A 21,504-nucleotide genomic window follows, 5' to 3' on the forward strand; every position below is an offset into this window, starting at 1 on the left:
AAAAGAAAGAAAAAATTGTCAATACAAGTACCTTGGGAAAGAGCTGAGATAGCAGCATGACTGATCTTGAAGAACTCTGGAAACAGAGCTGGTAACCTACACATGACTACATCAATATATTTTGTCCATCAGAAGCAGAGAGAATTGAAAGTACGATTACACGAGTGTAGCAACACCTGAGTTGACAATGAGGTTGGTCTTTCTCCTTCTGGATCTTTCTCAGAGATGAATGCTGGGGGCTTTGGCCTGATCCTTTCTGCTGAGGTCCTTCAGGCAGTGCAGAGTGCAGCAGTCACTGTGTGTGGTCACCGTGCCCACAGCAGAGATGGAACCTTCCCCCTCCCGAGCTGGTGTATCACAGAGCGGGATACTGAATTAACCCCAGGGCCCACTGAGCCTTGTTTAAAAGACATTTCTCCATATCTCTGTGTCTGTGGAGTGCAACCCCCACCACCTGATGTGCTCTCTGCAGCAGAGAGAATGCACTGCCCTTCAGAAGTGCTTGGCACAAAGACGTGCCAACCAGCTTTTCTAAAGCACCCAGCTTTTCAGCAGGAGTGGGTGGCTGATGGAAACTTCCACCAAGCGCAGCTTGATATCCAGAAGGTTGTTTTCCAAAACACAGAAACCTCAGAGGAAGCTAAGGTGCCTAATTTCTGCTGTATGGTTTTTGAACGCTGTTCCAAAACGAAGTAGAAGAAAATTATCTTGCAAATAATTTGCCCTTGTTTAGCTGCTGTACGACTAATCTGTTCAAATTCAAAAATCTGGAACTCACTGGCAGTATCAACAGAAAAGTGCAAGAGAGGACATACAAGTATCTAATGACTCTTATGTGTACTGGTTTTAAATTTCCTCTTTCTGTTCTCTAGCTGTGAAGTACATGTTTACTCACAGTAAATTTCTTAAGAAAATGAGCTATAAAATATAAATCTTTCCATTTCCTACTTTTTTTTTCTTGTGCTGTTACCAACCACCTGTAGCTGTAGTTTTACTTCAAACTGTATTTGGCTTTCTGAATAAAGTAAAGGAACATATCTCAGAGGAAACAGATGGTTTTGCTCCAAATTTTTATCCCCTCAGAAAAAAGGTACCTCTTTGCTTTTGCAAAGAAATTCCCTTCTTCCACTTGTTTTGTTACTCTTTGGTTAAACAGTCAGTTCTGGATCTTTAGTCATATCTAAACTGTCTCAATTCAAGTTCAGGCAGAATGGAAGTTCAAATATATGAAGGACTTAATGCTGTATCAAAATCTGTTTTAGTTCCTAGAATTTTAAAATTTCCACAAAGAGCATTCATATTGACTTTTATTTCAATTGTTGAAAATTTGGTAAAATGGGAAAGATTTTAAATTTGATTTTTTTTTTCTATCTTGTATTGAATAACACAGAATAAATTAGAAATGAAAGACTGAAATTTTTCACTCCTTTACAGTGAAATGGAACAGTGGGAGAGTTTCTTTGGAGACCTTTTTCATTGTGTGAGATTTCAACAAGCTTCACAAAGCACTTGGATTTATTGAGAAGTATTTTGAGGTCTTGATGGAAGTTTTGTAGATATGTTTGGCCTGATTAAATTTTCTAAATATCCTCTAACTTCCAATTGCCTAATAAATTGAAAAACTTAGCTGATTTTTTAAAGAATCCAAAGTCTCAACTAAGTTATTTTTTCAATAAAGTCCCAGGGTATAGGCATAAACATATGTATTTCAAAGAATAATGAAAAAAATTACTTTAAATATTTTTCAAGGAATAAAAGTGCCACCTTGTTCTCTAATAAATTAATTGTTAATTGCACTTGCGTGCAAGAGCACACGTTGCAGCAGATTTAATTGATATCTGTAAGTGTTTGATCTCCTTCTCACTTTACAGAGCACAGTTTGTCATGTCAAATGTTATCTCTCCCTTTGCAGGGAAAATATTTGATCATGTAGGGTCCGATTGATTTCTGATTGAAATCAGGAAGGAATCACAAAGGCATTGCACCGGTGAAGGTGTTCCCACTGCTGCTGGCAGCGATAGCACAAAATTCAGCACAAAAAGCAGCAATGCCCCAGCAAAGCCTGGTCCTGAGCGTGTCCCCAGCTCTCTGCAGCACCATCCCACCTTGGGGCACAGGGAACCAAGGCTTGTGCAGCACCAGGAGCCCTCCTGCCCTTTGCCTCCCCCTCATCTCCTCGGCCGCCTGACGCTGCTCACTGCCCTCTCATCTTCCCCTCCAGATCATCTGCTGCCATGGCAAGCACTGACCTGCAAAGTGTTAATCCTGTTTACATTGTCAAGGTCAGAGAGGAGCCCCCACCCACTTTGTTTGTTCTACAATGGGAAGAAGACTGAGTAGCCAGTGGATTAAAAGGAATATGTGGTCTTAGTCACTGTATTAGTGCCTTGTAACTAGTTGTCTATATAATCTAAGTAGTTCCCATGTGAACAACAGATCCTAATTTTTTTATCAATATCTCCCTAGTGTGTTTCAGGGAAAAATGCACAGACAAGCCTGGAACTGTGATTTCTTTCCTTTTTTTTTTTTTTTAATCTGAATTTAGGTCAATTAAGAAAATGAGAAATTTCTATTTAGAAAACATACATAAATGTAAAACTTCCTGTAAAACTAGTTGAATTTTCTTACATGAAAAACTGAAAACCAAAAATATTCAGGTGTTTGAGACAGTAAAAATGTTATATTTTCTATTTTTCATTCTAAGCAGAAAAAGTTGGAAGAACACCCTTCCCCCTCCATTTTTATGAAGAAAAGACTGCAAGCAAACTTTGGTGCCTTTTTTTCTCTTTGAAGCAGTCTTAAATATTATGCAGTAACTACTAAACCATTTGAACAGGATCCTGAGTATTATAAAAATACATATCATGCAATTTTAGAAGTTGCTTCATGAGAAGAGCAAAAGAACTTTTGCTCTTTTTCTTTTTTTTAAGCTTTTGGCTCTTCTATTCCATTCTACTTAAGTCCTTTAACATGTACATGCTCAAGTTCTACACTAGGAAAGGTAGGTTTGCTGCCTTAATCTTTTGGACATCAGAAGAAAGCCACACTGCACAGAAAACAGGAATTGATAAAATTAAACTGCCGTTAGATGTTGCGGAATCATCAGAAATAACTATCTTATCAACAAATGGAAGTCCTATCATTTTTCTACAGTAAAGCAGTTTCACATAAGATAAATGGCTCTCAGTCACTGTTGTCTATGATATGGCCAGAAGAGCCCTAGATATGCATCATTTTGACACATATATTTCAGTACTCTTTTAGACAGTAGGATTATATTCAGACTTCTGAAAAAAAATGTGAGGCCTTTAGCCTTGGTGAGAGATGTGTGATGCATCCCTTATCTTCCTCACTACTTAGACCTTTAAAATGAGTTTTTGTTATTCAATGACTTAGATGTGCACGGACACGTGCAAGGGTAGATTTCTTTTTCCCTTCACCAGCGCTTTTCCCCTTTCTAATGAGGTTAAAGTCCTGATTAGGGAAGCACTTTAAGCTTGGCTTTAAGGGAATTCAACTCAAGAATGCACAGAGGTCACTCTGACTCCTGTGCAGTTATGTCAGTTTAACCCAGATGAGTGGCAGGAGGCTTGGATTTTGTCTTGGACAAAAAGAAGGTCACCAAAGAGCAAACCAAACTTCACAAGTGAGTTCTCTGAGAGTTTCCCTTTGTGAATTTTGTCAGCTGGGCTAGGAGCACTGGGCTCCTAAGTGCTTTAGGCTGAGTCACTCACCTGCCCTCCTGGGAGGTGCAGCAGTGCAGTACTGAGCAGCACCTTTCAGTAACTAAAGGCTCAAAATCACAGAATCACAGGATACTTGGAACAGACCTCTGGAGATCATCTGGTCCAACCTCCCTGCCAAGGCAGGGTCATCTGGAGCAGGTGATACAGGAATGTGTCCAAGCGGGTTTGGAGTGTCTCCAGAGAGGGAGACTCTGCTCCCTCTCTGGGCAGCTGCTCCAGTGCTCTGCCTCCCTCAGTGTAAAGTTCTTCATGTTGAGATGAAACTTCTTGTGTTTTAATTTATGGCCATTGCTCCTTGCCCTGTCACTGGGCCCCACTGAACAAAGTCAGTTTTGGAGGATGAAGCCAGATCTACATATGTACACAGGCCATGTATCACCGGCACCTGTTAGACCATCCAAGTGTGAAAATGGAATGAGATCTCACAGTGCATCAAACTCTCAGAAAGGATCATTTGGGAGCAGTAAAGGGCAGTAATTCTTGGAAAAGATGCAGAGAAACCTGGAGTGGTTTGTGCAGTACTTTGGGCATTCAAAAGACTAAGTATTTTGTGGATATTTAGAGATATGCAACTTAAAATATTGCATCCACTGAAATCAGAGGCGCAGCTTTTGTGGGAGCAAAAAGTTATTGAACTGATGTGAGAACTTGTGGTGAAAACAGAAATGAGAAGCTTCCTTTTTTATTTAAAATCTGGAAGCAAACAGATGTGCCTGAAAAAAAAAAAAAAGTGAAAAATACTAATACTCATGCAAGGAAGAACTTCCTTGGGAAATCTGGAAATATTATGTTCAGGCCAATGTGTTGTACCACAGTACAGAAGGGGAGATTGTCTTTGAGCACTATTTGACCTTGACAAGGTTCTGTATGATCCCATGTATTGAAAGGCACTGCCCAGTGTAAAATGGAATTCTTGGTCCCTGATTCTCACGTAAAGGATGTGACTGAGAACTGAAAGTCATGTCCTTATCTATCTCCTATCTTGCTGTCCAAGAACAATAAATAAAGAGTAAACCTTATTTGGTATTAGTAATGGAATTTAAAGTATGATCTGCACTTAAATATGAAAAGCAAGCTAAGGAAATGGATTTGGGGAGATAAATGTAAAATATTATCCCCCAAATTGCACATATTCACCTTTTGGGGTTTTTCCATAAAATTACCTGCATGCACATATCCAATGGAGTCTAATTTTTCTTTAGCTCAGAGTAGCTTTGGACTAGTGTAACCCAGTGGATTTCAGGGATGAACCTCTTGATTTAAATCATCTATGTGAGAAGAGAATCAAGCCTGTTTTGCACACACAGGAACGTGTGTCCCGGGAAGCGGTCAAGAAAAGAAGTTCCAAACTTCTTTTATTACTTTATTCATTAACAATCCAGCAACTGCTTCACTTTAAAAATAGCATCCTACAAAAGCACAGACATCCATCTCCTGTCTAGAAGCCATCTGGGAGAAGAATGGAAAGCTATTAAGAAATACTTTATGAAAAAGCTTTTTTTTTTCTCCTCACAGCCTGAATTCATGGAAACCAAGACTTTTGCCCCAAATATATAGGTTTGACCAACTTATAGAAAATCTAAAAAAATGTCTGAGAAGGGGAGAAGGTCATGAGGAGCTTACAAATCCTTGCAGTTGTAGGATAGCCTTGCTGCATGAAGTACTTCAAGATGATGAATTTGGGCCTGGACTCCCAGGAAAGGAAGAAAGAAGATAGTGCAGCAATAGAAAGAGAAATCTGCTTTAAAAATGCTGTGTGGTAGCAATTGCTAAATAAAACTTATTTTTAAAATTCATAGTATAAGATGGGTAAAATTTATTCTTTCAAATTCACTCATGTCTAAATCAAATGTAAGTTTAAAAAAATGTGACTGCCAAAAATCCTGTATTTTGCATGGCTTTAAGTAGCATATGATGTAGAAACTACTGCTACAGGTCTTTTGGTTAGCAAACTCAATAAATGTTTATTCTGCAAGATGAATTATACACCACGAGTATGTGTCCTGAAGAAATTATTTAGTCTAACATATAATAAATGTCAAGAAAAAGCCAAGGAATGACAAAGAAATTAAAAGCCTTGTAAAAACCTCTGGACATCTCACAAGATCAGATTTCACATTAAAGAAATATGAAATCTTGTTTAACTGCATTTATAGGAGGGTCCAGTAAAATGAGGCTATGTTCCAGCACACTTGGTTGTTCTGAGTAATGGCAGTGTCACAAAAACTCAGAAACCCTTGTATTTCAACTCTGGGCCATACCTGCCTCTCCATCCATTAATCAAACATGGAAGCATGAATGGAATGCAGAGACATGGAAGTCTTCCAAGCTCTGTGAGAAAGATGGGCCTAGAACAGTAATTACAGTCCATGGCCTTAGCTTATGTTTTTATAAAGCTTATTTTTTAAAAGTGAACTTTTTACCTGGAAAGTGCTGAAATTCTATCTAGCATTCTCTTGGCCAATAAACAGATTACGTTGTAGCTGTGGGTAATTATGCAGCTCACTTCTAAGCAATGCACAAAATCAATTTTAATTAAAAAATCATTTATGCTGGACTGAGCCATACCCATTTAGGAAAAAAAAAAATATTGACCCAGGAAAGTTCAGTCCAGATGCAGAATTCACTTTCAGAGTAGCACCCAGCTCTTTCAACCCAATTTTCCAATCTGATTGACAGAAGGACAAAGAGGTCAAATGATTCGTACAACGTCAGACTCATGTGGAGCTTATCCCCAAGATCATCTTGACACCCTGTCTTTTGTTATAACAACTTAACAGATAGCTACTCTCCATTTTGGTCTGTAGTATCCTCCTTTCTGGAACAGGTTGTTCAGTTCTGTCCCCACCAGTCATGTGACAAATGCTCTGATCCCTCTGAACCAGACTCGGTGAGTATTCAAGAATTAAACTAGGACAGTATTTACTCATGGCTTACCCTAAAATATACACGAATCTTACCAAATTTAACTAGACTTAAATGAATGCTTATAGCTGGTATGACACAAAAGGATGTTGTGGTTCTAGTCCCTGTGAGCATTCATAAATTATGGGAAAATTATTTGATTGAATTTGAATACTGGAAAGATTTGCTGTACCTATCTAAAGTGCATGTGAAACAAATATTCATTTCATCTCTTGAAATAAGACTACAGTGTTGTCACTGATTCTGAAGCATGGACCCCTTTATAAGATTTAATGTTATTATTCCCAGAGCTGTTACAAGAATTTGAACTATTAAACCATGCAGATAACATCAGGGACACTGTTTTGCCTGGAGAAGTGACTAAATCCTATGCTGCCAACGTAGGAAGAACCCAATTTGGATAATAAGGGTGAATATATTCATTTTCAGAATATGGCAGACATAAGGACCTTGTTAGGTTTGGTTCTTGCACAGGTGCATGTGGAACATTAGGGGTTAAGACACATTCAGCATCGAAAGCTGCTTGCTCTGCTTTTTGTTACCCAGCAAATACAAATAGCAAACCATACTCTCACCACTACAGAGCACTTCAGCACTCGTGTGGTCTGTTAGAAACCATTATTTTTCAGTTTGGCTTTCACACCTATGCAAAACTGCAAAATTACAATCTAGAATTTTTCTTTACTATTTTTCTGGTGTTAAATGTGGAAAAACATTCACAGTAATAGGTGCAGAAAGCACAGCAAGGCTGGCTCCCACAACAAACACACTATACTCAGCATGTACATTTTCAGTGCCTTCCTGGCAGATCCCTGCAATAAAACCTGTGCAAAATGTAACCCTTTTCTTTTCTGGATTCACTCTTTCAATCTTTGCTTCTACATAGACAGCCCTTCAAGAGTTCTTTTCGAACTTGTCATGTCACTGAGCTTTAGACCAGAAAGAACTTCTGAACCTGGAGGGCAAAGAAAACCTTTCTAATGGCACTCCAACATATTTGCAAGAGCCTTTAGCTGGAAGCTGAATAAGAACAGGAACAACTTAATGTACAAATGGGGTTCCAAAAAAAGCCCAAACATTCAGAAAAAAAAAATTGAAAGCTGTCTACATAGTGAGACAGATAATAAGTGGATGCCTGAAAAAATTGCTTTTAAACAATCCTAGGAAGACATTGTTTATCCTTCTCTCTCCTTTTTCTATGCATCTCAATTGGAAGTGGACGTTTGATGGCATGACTGCTCAGCATGGGGGGAGTATGCACAAATATTAATGAAGATGAAAACCCCTCCCTCCTGTTTTGGCTGAGTATCTAATTAAGTAGATGCTTAGGTGTAGTTTCTACAAAACTGACATAAATTATTTACAATTCAAAGTCAGACTGGAAATATCATTAAAATATCATAAGAAAAGTTTCCTGTTCCGTATCCTAGCTTTTCCACTCCCCACAAAAGGAACAAGTGAAGAAAACAACATGGTGATCACATGCATATACACACCCCATATGTTCAACTCTTGGAAACTCACCAGAAACAGAAGTTAGATTAATTTTGAGAGAAGAATGGAAACCAGCTATTATATATATATATATATATATATGCTTGGTTGGTTGGGGTTTTTTTGTTTTGTTTTGGTTTTTTTTACAACACTTTCCTACCAAAAAAGCTAATTTGGATAAGGATTTAAGTGTGGGATGAAGTGAGGGAAGAAAAAAATTGTAATTATCTGCAGAATGTTGTTTAAAAAAATTAACAAAAATTCTTTATTAGAGCTATTTGACCTAAGCTCTCTTTTGCTTAAGATAGTAGTGCATATACTCTTGACAAATCTTAAACACTTACTGTCACAGTCCTGGAGATTTTCAATTGCTGATAACAATCTTGCCCTGTCTTCTGGGTTAGAAATATTTAATTCAATAAGGTGGCTTTCATGTAGATCCTTCAAGTCCTCTAGAGTTTCATAGCCATTCAGCAGGAGGGTTGAGGCATATTCCTACAAAAGGAAACAAGCAAATCCTCTCATGGAAACAAGCACTGTGTTTAGTAGAGGAATAGGCACGATTTCACTTTTTCTTTTTGGCCAGGTTGAAATGGACTCTGTTCTCCAGTCCAATTGACTTATCTTTGGTAGAGGTGAAGAACAAGAGGGAACAGAGGCAGAGATGCCTGGGAGCCCTCCTGGCCATGCCAGCATCTGTGCCTGAGCTCCCTAGCACAGCCCAGCAGCAAACAGCACCAGGGCAGAGCTCTGTCAGAAATTATTTAATTTGCTGAGGGTCTGGACTTTTGTGGATCACTCCATGAGTGTCCCCCATGCTGAGCCCAGGAGGGGCTCTGAGGTGAGGAGTGCTCTGCCTTTTCAGAGGAGGAACCCCTTGATCCAAGCAAGGGGAGAAGCAGAGGGAGCCCTGGGCCCTGCTGTGTCACACAAGGTCCCCCTTGAGTTGTGTGTCAAGCCAGTACAAACCTCTGTGCATGCTCCAGGGAAAGGAGTGTTTGCATCAGCAGCAAAGCAATTACCCTTATTAAAAATGTTACTTGTAAATCACGACCTCATTACACTTTGACACTCAGTCAAGATCTAGGGTTGCAGAGAGGGAGAGAGGCACAACATGAGCCTGGTGCAAAAATACTATTGCTCCCTAAAGATGACAAGAAATGAGAAACACAAATTCTCAGTTTTGGCTCTGGAGTCAGACTGCAGCCCTGCCCCTGAAACATCCACAGCCACACATTTCCTGTACTTAAACACACAGCTGCAGTCAGGCTGAGCTGACAAGTCACCAGTGTCCCTCTCTGAGTGAGACAGGGCTAAGAGTCTGTCTCTCCCAGCCCAGCCACACGATGAGGTAAAATGCAGTTCTATAAGCCACTCATGATGCCTTTCCTGGTCTTAAAAACTGAGAACCAAACACAGTTAAGGGATAAGGGGGTTTTACCTCAGTATTTAATAAGGATCCGTATTGGTGCACACTTCACCAGGGTGCAATGTGCTGCAATGCACACACACCATTGGTTGTGTAAATGATTTATAGACCTTATAAATCAGCATCTAACAAGGATGCCTCAATGGGAGGCCTGGATGAATGGTGTGATATTCCTCCATCCATGGAATTCCCCCCTGGATGGGCCAAATCTCCAGTTTATAGGATATTTTCTAGAGAGCACCTTGGTTTCCCAAGACAGTGTCGGGTTTTCTGGCCTCCTACTATGAGGTCTTTAGGATGTTTGGTCTCCTGGCCTAACAAAATACTGGGGCTATGCTGTTATCAGACTTAAGGAATTACAAGTATGTATGCTAAGAATACTGAGGTTACATAGAAGTTATATAAGAGGTATATAAAGAAAAGGCAAAAAATCATCTTGGCATCACTCACATCAGATAAAAGACAGACACGAGTTTGCTTTGCTTTGCTGACATCAAAACTGCTGAAACCTGCCTTTCTCCTCCTGCCTGTAAATGACATTCAAACCCGAGCGCACAGAAAGGGAACGTTTCAAACAGAGCTGGGAAATGCCTTGGCTGACCTGCAGGTGGACACATTCCAGGAGCTCTTGCAATGTTTTAGGCTTGGTCCTTTTGCTTCCTCTGTGTGGGTTTATCTTTCTGGGTGCAGCTTCTTCTTCCAAGATAATATCCACATAAATGAACTTGAAATTTCCTACTTTGTTGTTCAGCATGCCTGTCCATATGCCCATGGGAGTTTTGCAGATGATATCTATGATGTCTCCTTTCTAGAACAATAAAAAAAGCACACCACAGCTTACACCTCTGGTTTGTTACATGGAGTTTTTCCTCTATGGACCAAAACCAGCACTAGTCAGTGTGAAGTAACTTTTTTTAATTATCTAGATTTGGTGCCTTTGCTTTTATAAAATCCCAGGAAAATAATTACAGAAAGTGGAGCTAGTCCTTATCTCCAAACCTTTGTGAAGGAGAGGTGAGCACAAGCAGCCCCTCTCACTATTTTTGTTCTCCACTTGGTCCCTGAAAAGGGATAGGGTTACCTCAGCAATTAACTTTTGTCATGGGCAGTGGCATAGTTTTGGCAAGAAGCAAGGGATGACTGTAATGTTATTTTCAAAATATGTGCCATAGCATTTACAGAACAATCTTATTATCTAGCCTCGCAAGGGTCTCCAAAAAAAGATAGCTGATCTATGTGAAAGGTGGACTCCTACCCATTTTACAGGAAAAATCACTGTCTGCATTTCTCAAAGACAATAAAGAACATTTAACTCCCTTAACAAATATGAGTGCTTAAAAAGGTGACAACACAGCTATTTCAAGAAGGTTTTTTGGTGAAGGTGTTCACAGCCACACTGTGGGAACCAAGGTCTCAACTCAGGAAAACAGTCATTCTGAGTAATTCTCATAGTGAAAAGGCTCTTACAAAGTCATGCACCCTACACAATTTGCTTCCAAGGACCTCAAAAACAGGCCCTTTCTTCTTGGCATGTATCACAGAAAAAGGCTGAAAGCCTTTGAAGAATTATCCAACAAATGCCTGCTTCGTTTGGGATTCTGTTACAAAGTCAGACATCAAACTCAATTTGTTAAGATGTGTCCACAGCTCCAAGATTTACATCTTTTCTGGTCTGGTCAAGGAACAGCAAGTCAAGTGGTCACCCTAGTTTTTGTACAAACCCAAGTACAAAACTGACTGTGAGCTGGTGACCTGGTTTAGTTAGAACATGGGTCTCAGAGCTGTGAGAACATTTGAAATGGAAACTAAACAAACATTTATTTAAAGGCCTACAAGCACACGTTATTCTACAAACTCGTGCAGGCTCAGGAGCTTCAGATGTGGTTGCAGGTCAGGATTAGGCAGTGGCTCCAAGCCAAGCTGCAGATGTGTTTTGAGTTCAGATTCAGGGTACTGAAATTTTGTGTGATAAATACAGGGGATTTCAACCCTAAGTATCAGCTTATAATTCCAAAACACACCACCCTAATGAATAAAAAAAGAAACCTATATGAGCCAGCAGATATTTGCCATTTCATGACCAGTTAAATAGTTAAAATTGTTAAACTGTATTAAAAGAAATGCCCTAGATGTGGATGGAAGTGGAGGGCAAGTGCTGAAGACTGCAAGTACCAGCAGAGCAACAGCTCTCATGTAGGCCAGAGAGTAGGAGAGGGAGTCTGTGTGAGATACAGGATTTGACAAAATGAAGAAGCTGTGAAGAAGAAAAGAGTCTAAAGGGTTGGGCTTTTTAAGTAATGTTCAACTGGACCCCTGTTTGTTGCTCTTCTTCCTCACTCACACAACCCAGGCACCCCTTACCATGTCTGGACTGAAGAATGTTCACAGCTCAAACATAGGCTTAAAGAAAAGTTTAATGGAAAGGCAAACGGTTTTTATTAAAGGCAATGGGCGCCACTGAGCTTTGGATATATCCTAGTTGTGACTGGGAAAGCTTGGGGAGACAACTTCACATCCCATGAGACTTTACTCTTTCTTACTCCAGACCCTGCATCTGTGTTGTTGTATGCTTCCCACATACAACATCCCAATTCTCCCGTTTTGTATGTGGGAAGCAACACATATTTTACTCTGAGGAAGGCTGGGGTAGGTAGGGAGATACCATGAAGGGGTTCCTGCCTGGAATCTGTGCCTTAAAAAGCCTTTAGCAGGACTTGGCTTTGCAGCCTGGTCTGAACTAAGTCCTTGTAGAAGCATTGTGAAACCAGACCAGCCTTGATTTTAGAGTGTTCCACGTGCTTGGGCGGGTAAAAATTCATTATTAAATGTGTTATTTACATGTAAAATATGGTCCCCCTGGCATTGCTAGTGGGAGAGAAGGAGTCCTGGTGGCTGTCTTACCTTGATTTTCAGCGAGTCAGTGTCATAAGGGCTGGGTGTGAAGTCGGTGTGCACTTTGGCTCGGCCGCAGAAGGGGCCGTTGTAGGGCACCTCATCGTCCAAGCGGAGGCTGTCCCTGTTGCTGGTGCCATCCGAGCAGCTGGTCACCCCACCTGGGAGAGAGGCAGCTTGAGACACCCCTGCACCAAATGCCCACACGTGCAACTCTGCACAGCAGCCCAAAGGAAGGGGGTCAATACCACAGAATCAGAGACAGAGCGTATCCTGTGTGGGTTTGACACCTTCCAGGATAACTACATTCAATAAAAATCATTCTACAAGAGACAGAACAAAATGGGTAGGAGATCTTTCATTAATATCTTCCCTAAAGTAATCTTTTTCTGGTGATGATACTATTAGACTACGCATTTTATTTACAGACTTTTTGAAATATTACCTCTGCAGATTAATAAAATGTACCTTAAAAGTGCAATTTAAGGAATTAATTCTGCTGAACTTCTCCTGTTTATTCAGAGAAATGAAAACAAGTACTGTAGAAGTTATTTTATTTCATTCCAGAGCTAGCTGAAACATCAAAGGAAGCTGCATTGCAGAGGGAAATTTTAATCTTATCAACATTTCTGCCTGTCATTTTATCCAAGTTGAGCAATAAAATATCAGCAGAGTAATTCAAGCAAATTTGAGCAAGCTCTGCAATATCCCATCCAAATATGTTTTTAGATAAGAGCAGCAGTGTATTGGAAGTAAACTCCCATATACGATTTTCACAAATCACGTCACAGAAAATGATCATAAAAATGGTTTTGTTTGAGGTGATTGCTTAAGTGCACAGCTCCATCTCAGGGCCAGATAAACTCTAAGTGCAAATGGTCTGGACTGCAGCTCCAGTCTGCACTCAGGGCTCAGGCAGTGCCTGCAGGGTGCCACAGCAGTGTAACCAGGGACAGCTGTGGCCTGCCACCCAGCAAATATCCACAGCAGGGCAACACAGAGAGAGGTGGAGGCACATTTCTCATCAGAGACTCACCTGAGCAAGGCTACCCTGGTGGGGGAGGGTTTTCAGTGGGTTTCAGGTGGGCTGTGTCTCTCTGCATCATGTCCCAAAGCTGCCAGGTGAGACCCACATCCCCCACCATCTTGTGTGGCTGCATCCAGTGATTGCAAACCCAGCACTAAGGCAGTGATAACCCCACAAAAATTTATGGCATATATACCAGCCCTATGCCTTATAATTCCTGGGCTTGTTTTCTTCAGTAAGTATTTCCACTCTTAAAAAACACTCAACTTATTTCTGGATAGATGCATACGTACCCTAGCTGCTACCCATTTAACCAAATTACACTTTTGTCTGCCAGAATGAAGAGCTCTCTACCATCGCATTTTTGATCACCAGCTCTGATTCCACAGACATAAGCAATAACTATATTGATCCAGTGACTGAATAAGAAGTATAGGTGTCTTGTACTTACTAGATGAGCTCTGGCCACTGTTCAGACTGTAGAGACTTTCCAAAGAGTCACTGGTTTTTAGGGAGACCTTCTCAGTGTGTGCTCCACCACCAGGATCACTGTCTTCTTTCCCCTCTTCATTCTTTAACACAAAAATAATCAAATGTTAACCCCCAAGAAATGTATTTTAGAGAATTTTTTGGTTGTTTGTTTTAAAGCATCATTGGAGATTAGCTCATCATTGCACTTTATTAATAATTCTTTTATGAGAGAAGGCATTTTTGAACTTGATGCCTGGTACTAACCATGCCCAGCAATCACCCCGAGTATTTTATGATCCAGGAGAAATTGCCCCTTGTTTCTGCCCCACTCACTTCATCCCCTCCCCTCAAACAGCTAAGTGAGGAAGACTGCAACACACCATAGCAGAGCTGAAAGCTTGGAATGGAAAATTTGTGGGCAGCCTGATAAGATTTTGTCTGCTTGTCTTGGAGAAGGAAATATAAAACTCAGCTCTCAAGGCAGGTGGTGAAGAGCTGGCTGGCACAGCTGTGTTTTACACTGAACTTGTGAAGATGGTGGTTGCTTGGTGGCAAGCTGGGGACAGCTTGCACACACCTGGGGCACTGGTGTGTTCTAGCACCGTGCTCACCACACTGCCCAACATTCACCCTGTCCTCGAAATCCAGGGCATTTCAGAATTAACAGGTACATGTTTCTCTCACAAAGTCTAATGGTGTATGAAATTGGCCCCTTGAGTTTATCCCAATAAATCACCTCAGGAATCACAGCCTGTTCAAAACAATAAGATCCATATTTCAGTCACAGTTAAGTTAGAGACGATGTAACAGATAAATTAAATAGACATGATCTTTTAAAAGGAAGGATTTTTCAGTAGACTTTATCATGTGGCATGTGATATCCTGATGCAACTGAAACTGCCTTCTGTGCATTGTATTTGGGGAAAAATTAGTTATTCACCAGTTAGATGATGAAGCAAAGACGACAGTACATGTGTGAAGTAGAGACACATAGAGATACAGATCATGCAGAGAATTGAAATTAAGAACTGTACTGGTTTTCAACAAGAATTGTGCTTGTTACACCAGCCATCAGCATAACAGATTAATCAGGAGGCTGGTATTGATTGTCATCATCTCCTGCAGGAAGGAAGATCATGCTACATGTGTGTCCAACCAGATAATACATTGAATTTCTGTCATGGGAATTGTTGCTTTAAATGTGCAGAAAGGAAATATAAAAATATAATATAAAGATCATTGATTGCACTTTAGAAAAGAAAAGAAAACTAAACTAATGAAATACAAATCCTTGTCTTGGTCCTCCAAAAGGCATTTAAAGGTATCCTGTGAAAAAATATTTTCTACTTGTGACATTCTTCATTGATTTTCCTTACTTACTTGTTATTGACACTTGAGATAGGATGCAGACTAGATAGATTTTTTTAGGATTGTTAAGTGTGACAAGCTTTTTTCCTTAAAATTTTGGAACTTACTGATATAAAATAGTGAGAAAACAGGGTTTTAAATTTTGGAACTTACTGACACAAAGTACTGAGAAAACAGGGTTTTCAGTATGTGCAAGATTATGTTTTTTATGTTTAATCAAGATAGTTTCACTAAGATTAGATAAGGTAAAAGGAGATAAGGCATATGAGTTGGAATTCTCTAGGATGCTGGCTGACCTTTACAAAGTGGACTTCAGAAATAATTCTAGTATTGGGAGATAAATTCTTCTAATGAAGCTTTTTGTACACACTGAGCATCAGACTGATGATGAGGTTCAACCAAAACTCCTTTGTGTCCACATGAGGAGGTTTTTTTTGTGCCCATACACACATGCTCATACAAGTGCTGCTTGATGAAAAAGCAAAATTAAATGAAGTAAAATTCTTATGACTCTCTTGGGCCCTTGCTGTGTGATTTGTGTGTACACTAAAATGCACGTGGAAGAGCAGGTACATACCAAAAGCTGGCTTAATTCAATATGTGTTGTTACCTTGGTTTTATGGTTTGTCACAGCTGAGGACAGTTGAAACATGAACAGAAAAAAAAAAATGCACATAATATTTTTACTACTTCACATGTATTTCCAACAAACACAAGGCTCTTAGGCTGTATTTACCATCTCCTCAGAGAGTGCCTTGATGTATTTTTTACCCATCTTTTTCTTCATGGTAAGTGAAATGGCTCTCATCTTCTTACTCAGGCTTCCTCCATTGTTTGCTGCTTTGATTTGTACTGCTTCTCCAATGTCACTTATGGTCTCCAGCTCAGATATCTGTTTTGAAATCAAAAAGTAAGCAATAACTCACCACAAAAATAAAACACAGCAAGCTGAAGCAGAAATTACAGGAAAGATTAAGGACACTAATACAGTTAGCAAGACAATATTCAGTCATGGCCATTTTCCTTGGAAACTGTGTATCTAACAGGTTTCCAGCACAATACTCTATGTATGAATGACAGAAAGAAAATCTATTTTATGGTAGGTAATATTGTTTCCATTATTTATTGTCCCTAATATCAATAGGAATTGAGGGAATTTTTGCAGAGGTCCTGAAAACAAAAGTGAGACATCTGTGAGTTACTTGTAAAGTGCTGGTTACTTTGGGCATGCATCAATGCGAAGCACACTTTTTAAAAAAATTGTTTCTATTTTCACATCAAAGGGCCAAACTTTAGGTGTGATTCTCTTGGTTATATTTTTTGTCAAGGCCTCAATCACTGAACAGATACAGGTATGCAAGTAAAGTTCTCAGCATTGCAGAATTTACACAAGAGCTTCCCAATGTCTTTGCATAACTGTCATGGGAAAGTGAACTGCAGAAATTCAGACTTTGTGTTCTACAGACCTCAGCTGAATCATCTGTCTTTGATATCGAGTGATGCCTGAAACGGTCAAAGCTCCCAAAGCTGCTCGTGCGCTGCAAAAGAAGAGAAGACAAACCTTGACTCACTGCTGCTGTTTTGCTTTGCTATTAAGACTTAAATAAAACTGTCAAGCCACCTGTTAGTGTTAAAAATCCCTCCCATATCAGTGGGCCATGAACTGCTGCATCCAGCTAGAAACAAAATATGAGGTGACTGTAGGGGAAAAAAAATTATGACTGTACAGGCAGAGGTAGAAAAATAAGTAAGAGAAACAATACTGCTTCAAATACTAATTAGGTAATGGATATGATTATGAGTTCTTCTACATCTGTTTCACATTACTTATGTATGTAAATACCCATGCATTATTTGCAGGTAAGAAAGACTTGTTTATGAGTTTCAAAAAAAAAGGTGTCATCATAAATATGATACAAGCAATAGACTTGGTTGTGATGGTGTAAATTGTGCCAATTTATACAATGTATTTTTCCAGCTGGGAAGACAATTTATGATTCTTTACCATCAGGAATGAGCAAGGACTGCTGAGGATTATGAATACATCTTGTCCAAAATGCACACATTGCAGAGGGAGTAAGTAACAGAATAATCTGGCAGGCCTCATGCTCTTCTTCCAAGTTTTCCAATTATAAATTCTGATTTTTAAACATAAATGGATACAATTTTCTGCCATGCCAGCTTTACTTGGCTTACTTGGCTTAACAAAGCTGCATCACCTGAGGTGTGCATTAAGAGACAGTGAATGGATTGCTCTGCATTCCTTCCAGTTTTCACTCCTTCTGCATGTGGATAAATGGCATGGAAAGGAGGGAGGTGGCACAGCAGATTTTGAGGAGTGGGGTCATACAGAAATACCTGTCAGACATGCTCAGGCAGAGCTGCCTGACACTGCGCTGCCCATGGGGGCAAAATGCATAAAATCAGCATTGATGCCAACTCAGGAGTCCCTTTAAGTGTGGCCCTAGAAACAGCCAGAATTTGGACATCTACCCACTCTACAGTATCTTTAAGAGCTTCTTTTTATGTCTTCACCAATACTCACAGCTAGATCTAGCATGGCTTGTTTTTTTTTTAAGTACTTCCCTCTTCCATACTAAATGAAAATCTTTAATGCAGTATGAGAGTTCTTGAGCAGGGCTCTCTATTATACATGAGGCAATATAAACTCAGTCTATTTTTGAGTATTCAAAATCCCCTCTGGAGGAAAAAGACACTGAACAAAATAGTAAACCACAAAATAAATACACTCTGTCTGATTTAATAAGTGATTTCAGAGTATCTGGGCTACAGCTTTTCCTGTACTTATTCATCCTTTTGCCTTGCCCATGTGATTTCAGCCAAACTAGTTCCTTGTTCCATTGCTTCCTTCCCCCACCCCCAGCCACATGAGTCATATTTTCATCTCCCCCAGATTTCTAAAGCACCCACTGTGCACTCTTCACCTGGCATCTCCAGCTCCCTCCTTTTGCTGTCAATCCAGGAAATTCACAAAAGCCTTGTGAGCTCCCAGCTTTCCTATTACAATCTTAGTTCCTATTACAATCTAGTTCCAATCTTCTCCACCAGGCAAGAATGGTCATGAGGCAGCCTCAGGAGCAACAGAGGTAGAACATCCTTTGGGCAACCAAAGAGGAGGTGCAAAGGACTGGTTTGGGAGCACACTTAGTGCTGGCATGGACCTGCTTCCACAGAAGTTAAGGAGGAATCCCTCCTTGATGTATTTCCCTGTTTTCCCAAACTTATTTATTAACTGGTTCTGCCACCCCCCCCCCCCCCACCAAAAAATGAATGTGGACATAGCAGTGGGAGCCTGAGCAGAGTCAGATGGAAGAGAAAAGCCTACCCATATTTTGGCTCCATATTCTAAGCAGTGCAGCTTTAAAGAATAATAAGATCCTCTTTTTCCCCCCCTGCCCTATATTTCTGGGCACATCTAACCTGAAAAATATTTCCAGCCAAAGGTTATTTGAAGAAACTGACCCAGATTTGTGAATATTTTTGGACAATTATAATGACATTTACTATTCACTGAGGGGAAAATAAAAAATAAAAGACAAAAATTGCTCTTTATTGATTGTAAAGTCTCTGTTGTCTAAACACTGTGGTTTATGTGTTTTGTTTTGTTTTTTTACATTGTGGAACTGAAAATTACAATTTGAATTGTACATTTAATTCTTTCTAAAATTCCCATAAAGAGCTTTGCTATTAAGTAGATGAAGAACATCCTGTGACAAGGGGTTAGCTCAATAGTATGATATAAAAACACAGCCCTGAGGATTATGGTTCTATTAGACAGGATTAACACCTTTGACTAGCTTGTCAGCCCAGCCAAATGTGCCCTGCAGCACAGAGCAGGAGGGAGAAGGGAGCCTGGGATTCACAGCAACATTGGGAAAAGAAAGTATAAAATTGTCTCAGCAATCTCTAAACATACACTGACCTTTCTGTTGCATTCCAACACTTCAATATGTCTAGTAGGAATAAGTGTCTATTAAAGTGCAGATGTGCTGGAAATAGTTTAAAGGGAACAAGAAGGAAAACATTGTTTAGTGTTGGTCTTACCTATAAACACTTGAGCACAGTTACTCTCTTTTGACCCTCGAAACAACCTTATATCCTACACGTGCAGGAGCCTGGGGCTGCTTGCTAGTGTACTTCAATGTTGCTTCATCCTTATTAAATATTAATAAGGGTTACAGGATGATTTCCACTGTTCTAGATAATGGTGTTGCTGCACTGGAGAGCACTGAATAGGGCTGCTTCAGCAGTTCTCTACACTAACTTTTTCCATTAAGTAATCAATAGGCACCACCTTTTAAAAATGTATCCAACCCCATTATACTGATAAGGAAAAGCAGATTTAGGGGCTCCTGGCTGCAAAGGGAATGGGACTATTACTTTCAGTAGTGTCAGTCACTGCATTAGTGTCAGGGAACACCTACTTTGTGAAGATATGGGCATGCCTTATTTCCAGGTGAAGGGAAGCTTTTAAAGTAAATGCAAAGCTACTAAGAGAAAATACGCTATTGACTTTTGATACCAGGATTCAGCATCCTATAAAGTTAAGTGGTTTTTCTGGCTCAATTCATGCAAGAGCTACCCAGGGATATGTTAAGCAAATATGAATTTGCTCAGTAAAATCTAATAGAGGCATGGGCAGAGGGAGAGACAACTGTGTTTTCCTGTACAAGGACTGAGCAAATAATTTCTATAAATCAACACATTAACTTTCATCTCTTCCCGCTCAGTATTCCAAACTAACATAATAGAAAATATCAAAGACACTTTTCAGTATTTGAAAACCTTCTTCCTTCTCCTATATCATTTATTCCCTGAAATCCAGGAATTTTAAATGATCCTTTTAAAGGGATAAGTGCTATGTAATTGTTGTTTATTTTAATTTGGACAGTCTGCAGTTGATTGTCTGGCTTGACTGTAAATAGCCTATCATTTTCCCTAGAAAATAATATGGTATGGTATGCAAATAGTAGGACAACAACAGGTTCTGCAATCCATGTCTTTCTGTTACAAAACATCCTTCCCTTGTAGGACATATCACAGGAGAAGTAAGTTGTCTGTGACAAACTAGTTAGAGATTGTCTGTGTCTAAAAACAACCTTTGAGCCAAAACTGACTGCAGTTGTCCTGATAAATAATCATTATGGGAGATATTCATCCCATATTTTTCTTTGGACAATTCACACTGCTCAGCAATGTGGTTGCCTGCTGTCATAAATTCTGGCCCATTATATTTTGCTTCAAGTCCTATTCAAAATATCTTTTAAATCCTGCATGTGTCAAAGGCTTTGTACTGACCCTCTCACACAAGTAAATCTCTTCAAATTCCTCCATGCATTTTAATTTTTAGCTTCCATTCATCCTTAGACTACCCAAACCATGTCAGCTGTACTCGGGCAAATGTGGACACTGGAAGTAATAAAAAGGGAGCTCAGCATGTTGCTCAATTTCCTTGCCTGCCACAGACACTTGTCTTCTTCCCTCTTTTTTGAGAGCAGATACAGCAGCCCTCAAGAGAACAGCCTGTTCTTGCTACTCTGATTGATGGAGATAAGTGGAGATCAGGATTTGATTCATTTATTCTATTCCCTAATGGTTCTAGTCCCTTCAGAAGGAGGAGACCACTCTGAGAGTAAAAGAGTTACCAAGTAGGGATGAATATTTCCACTCTGCTAGCTTATCTTCTTGCATAGATAATCAAAAGAATTGTCTCCTACTTTCCCAGATGGCAAGACAGCAATTTATAGCTTTTTGGATGTTCTGTGGGAAAAAAAGCCACAAACCAAACACCACCAAAAAAATCCTCACTTCTGTATAAAGAATGAGAATTTGCATGAAAGATTAAGTGACTCTCCAAAGGGTAAGGGAAGCAACAAAAGAGAAAACATCATGACCTTTGTACCACAGGGAATTTTTCCTATTTACACATTAGTTACACATACAGAACTTCTGACCACTAACCAACACATTAATATAACTTTATAGCCCACATGAAACACGGCCTAAACCTTGCACTTCACCAGTCAAAAGCAATAAAAAAGATACAGCTTGTTCCTGCTAACTCAAATAGAGCAATCTACTGAAATGGCATTTTTAACTGGCTTAAAAATGACTCCATAAAAGACTGGTTG

The 21,504-nt window shown here is 39.7% G+C and overlaps 1 protein-coding gene across 2 annotated transcripts in view; it reads right to left on the reverse strand.

Moving 5' to 3' along the window:
- SAMSN1 (SAM domain, SH3 domain and nuclear localization signals 1) overlaps window positions 1-21,504 on the reverse strand; it is a 55,694-nt gene that overhangs the window by 1,238 nt on the left and 32,952 nt on the right. The window contains exons 4-9 of one of the 2 annotated variants that reach the window (XM_066568461.1): window positions 16,819-16,890; window positions 16,089-16,244; window positions 13,965-14,085; window positions 12,496-12,647; window positions 10,196-10,402; window positions 8,516-8,660 (exon numbers count right to left, since the gene is read on the reverse strand). In XM_066568461.1, coding sequence (XP_066424558.1) covers window positions 8,516-8,660; window positions 10,196-10,402; window positions 12,496-12,647; window positions 13,965-14,085; window positions 16,089-16,244; window positions 16,819-16,890 — 853 coding nt within the window. Of the gene's footprint in view, window positions 1-8,509; window positions 8,661-10,195; window positions 10,403-12,495; window positions 12,648-13,964; window positions 14,086-16,088; window positions 16,245-16,818; window positions 16,891-21,504 lie in introns of both variants that reach the window. The other variant, XM_066568467.1, reaches the window with a different exon arrangement.

This window comes from Molothrus aeneus, chromosome 2 (assembly GCF_037042795.1).
Source record: "Molothrus aeneus isolate 106 chromosome 2, BPBGC_Maene_1.0, whole genome shotgun sequence".
NCBI classification, from domain to species: domain Eukaryota; kingdom Metazoa; phylum Chordata; class Aves; order Passeriformes; family Icteridae; genus Molothrus; species Molothrus aeneus.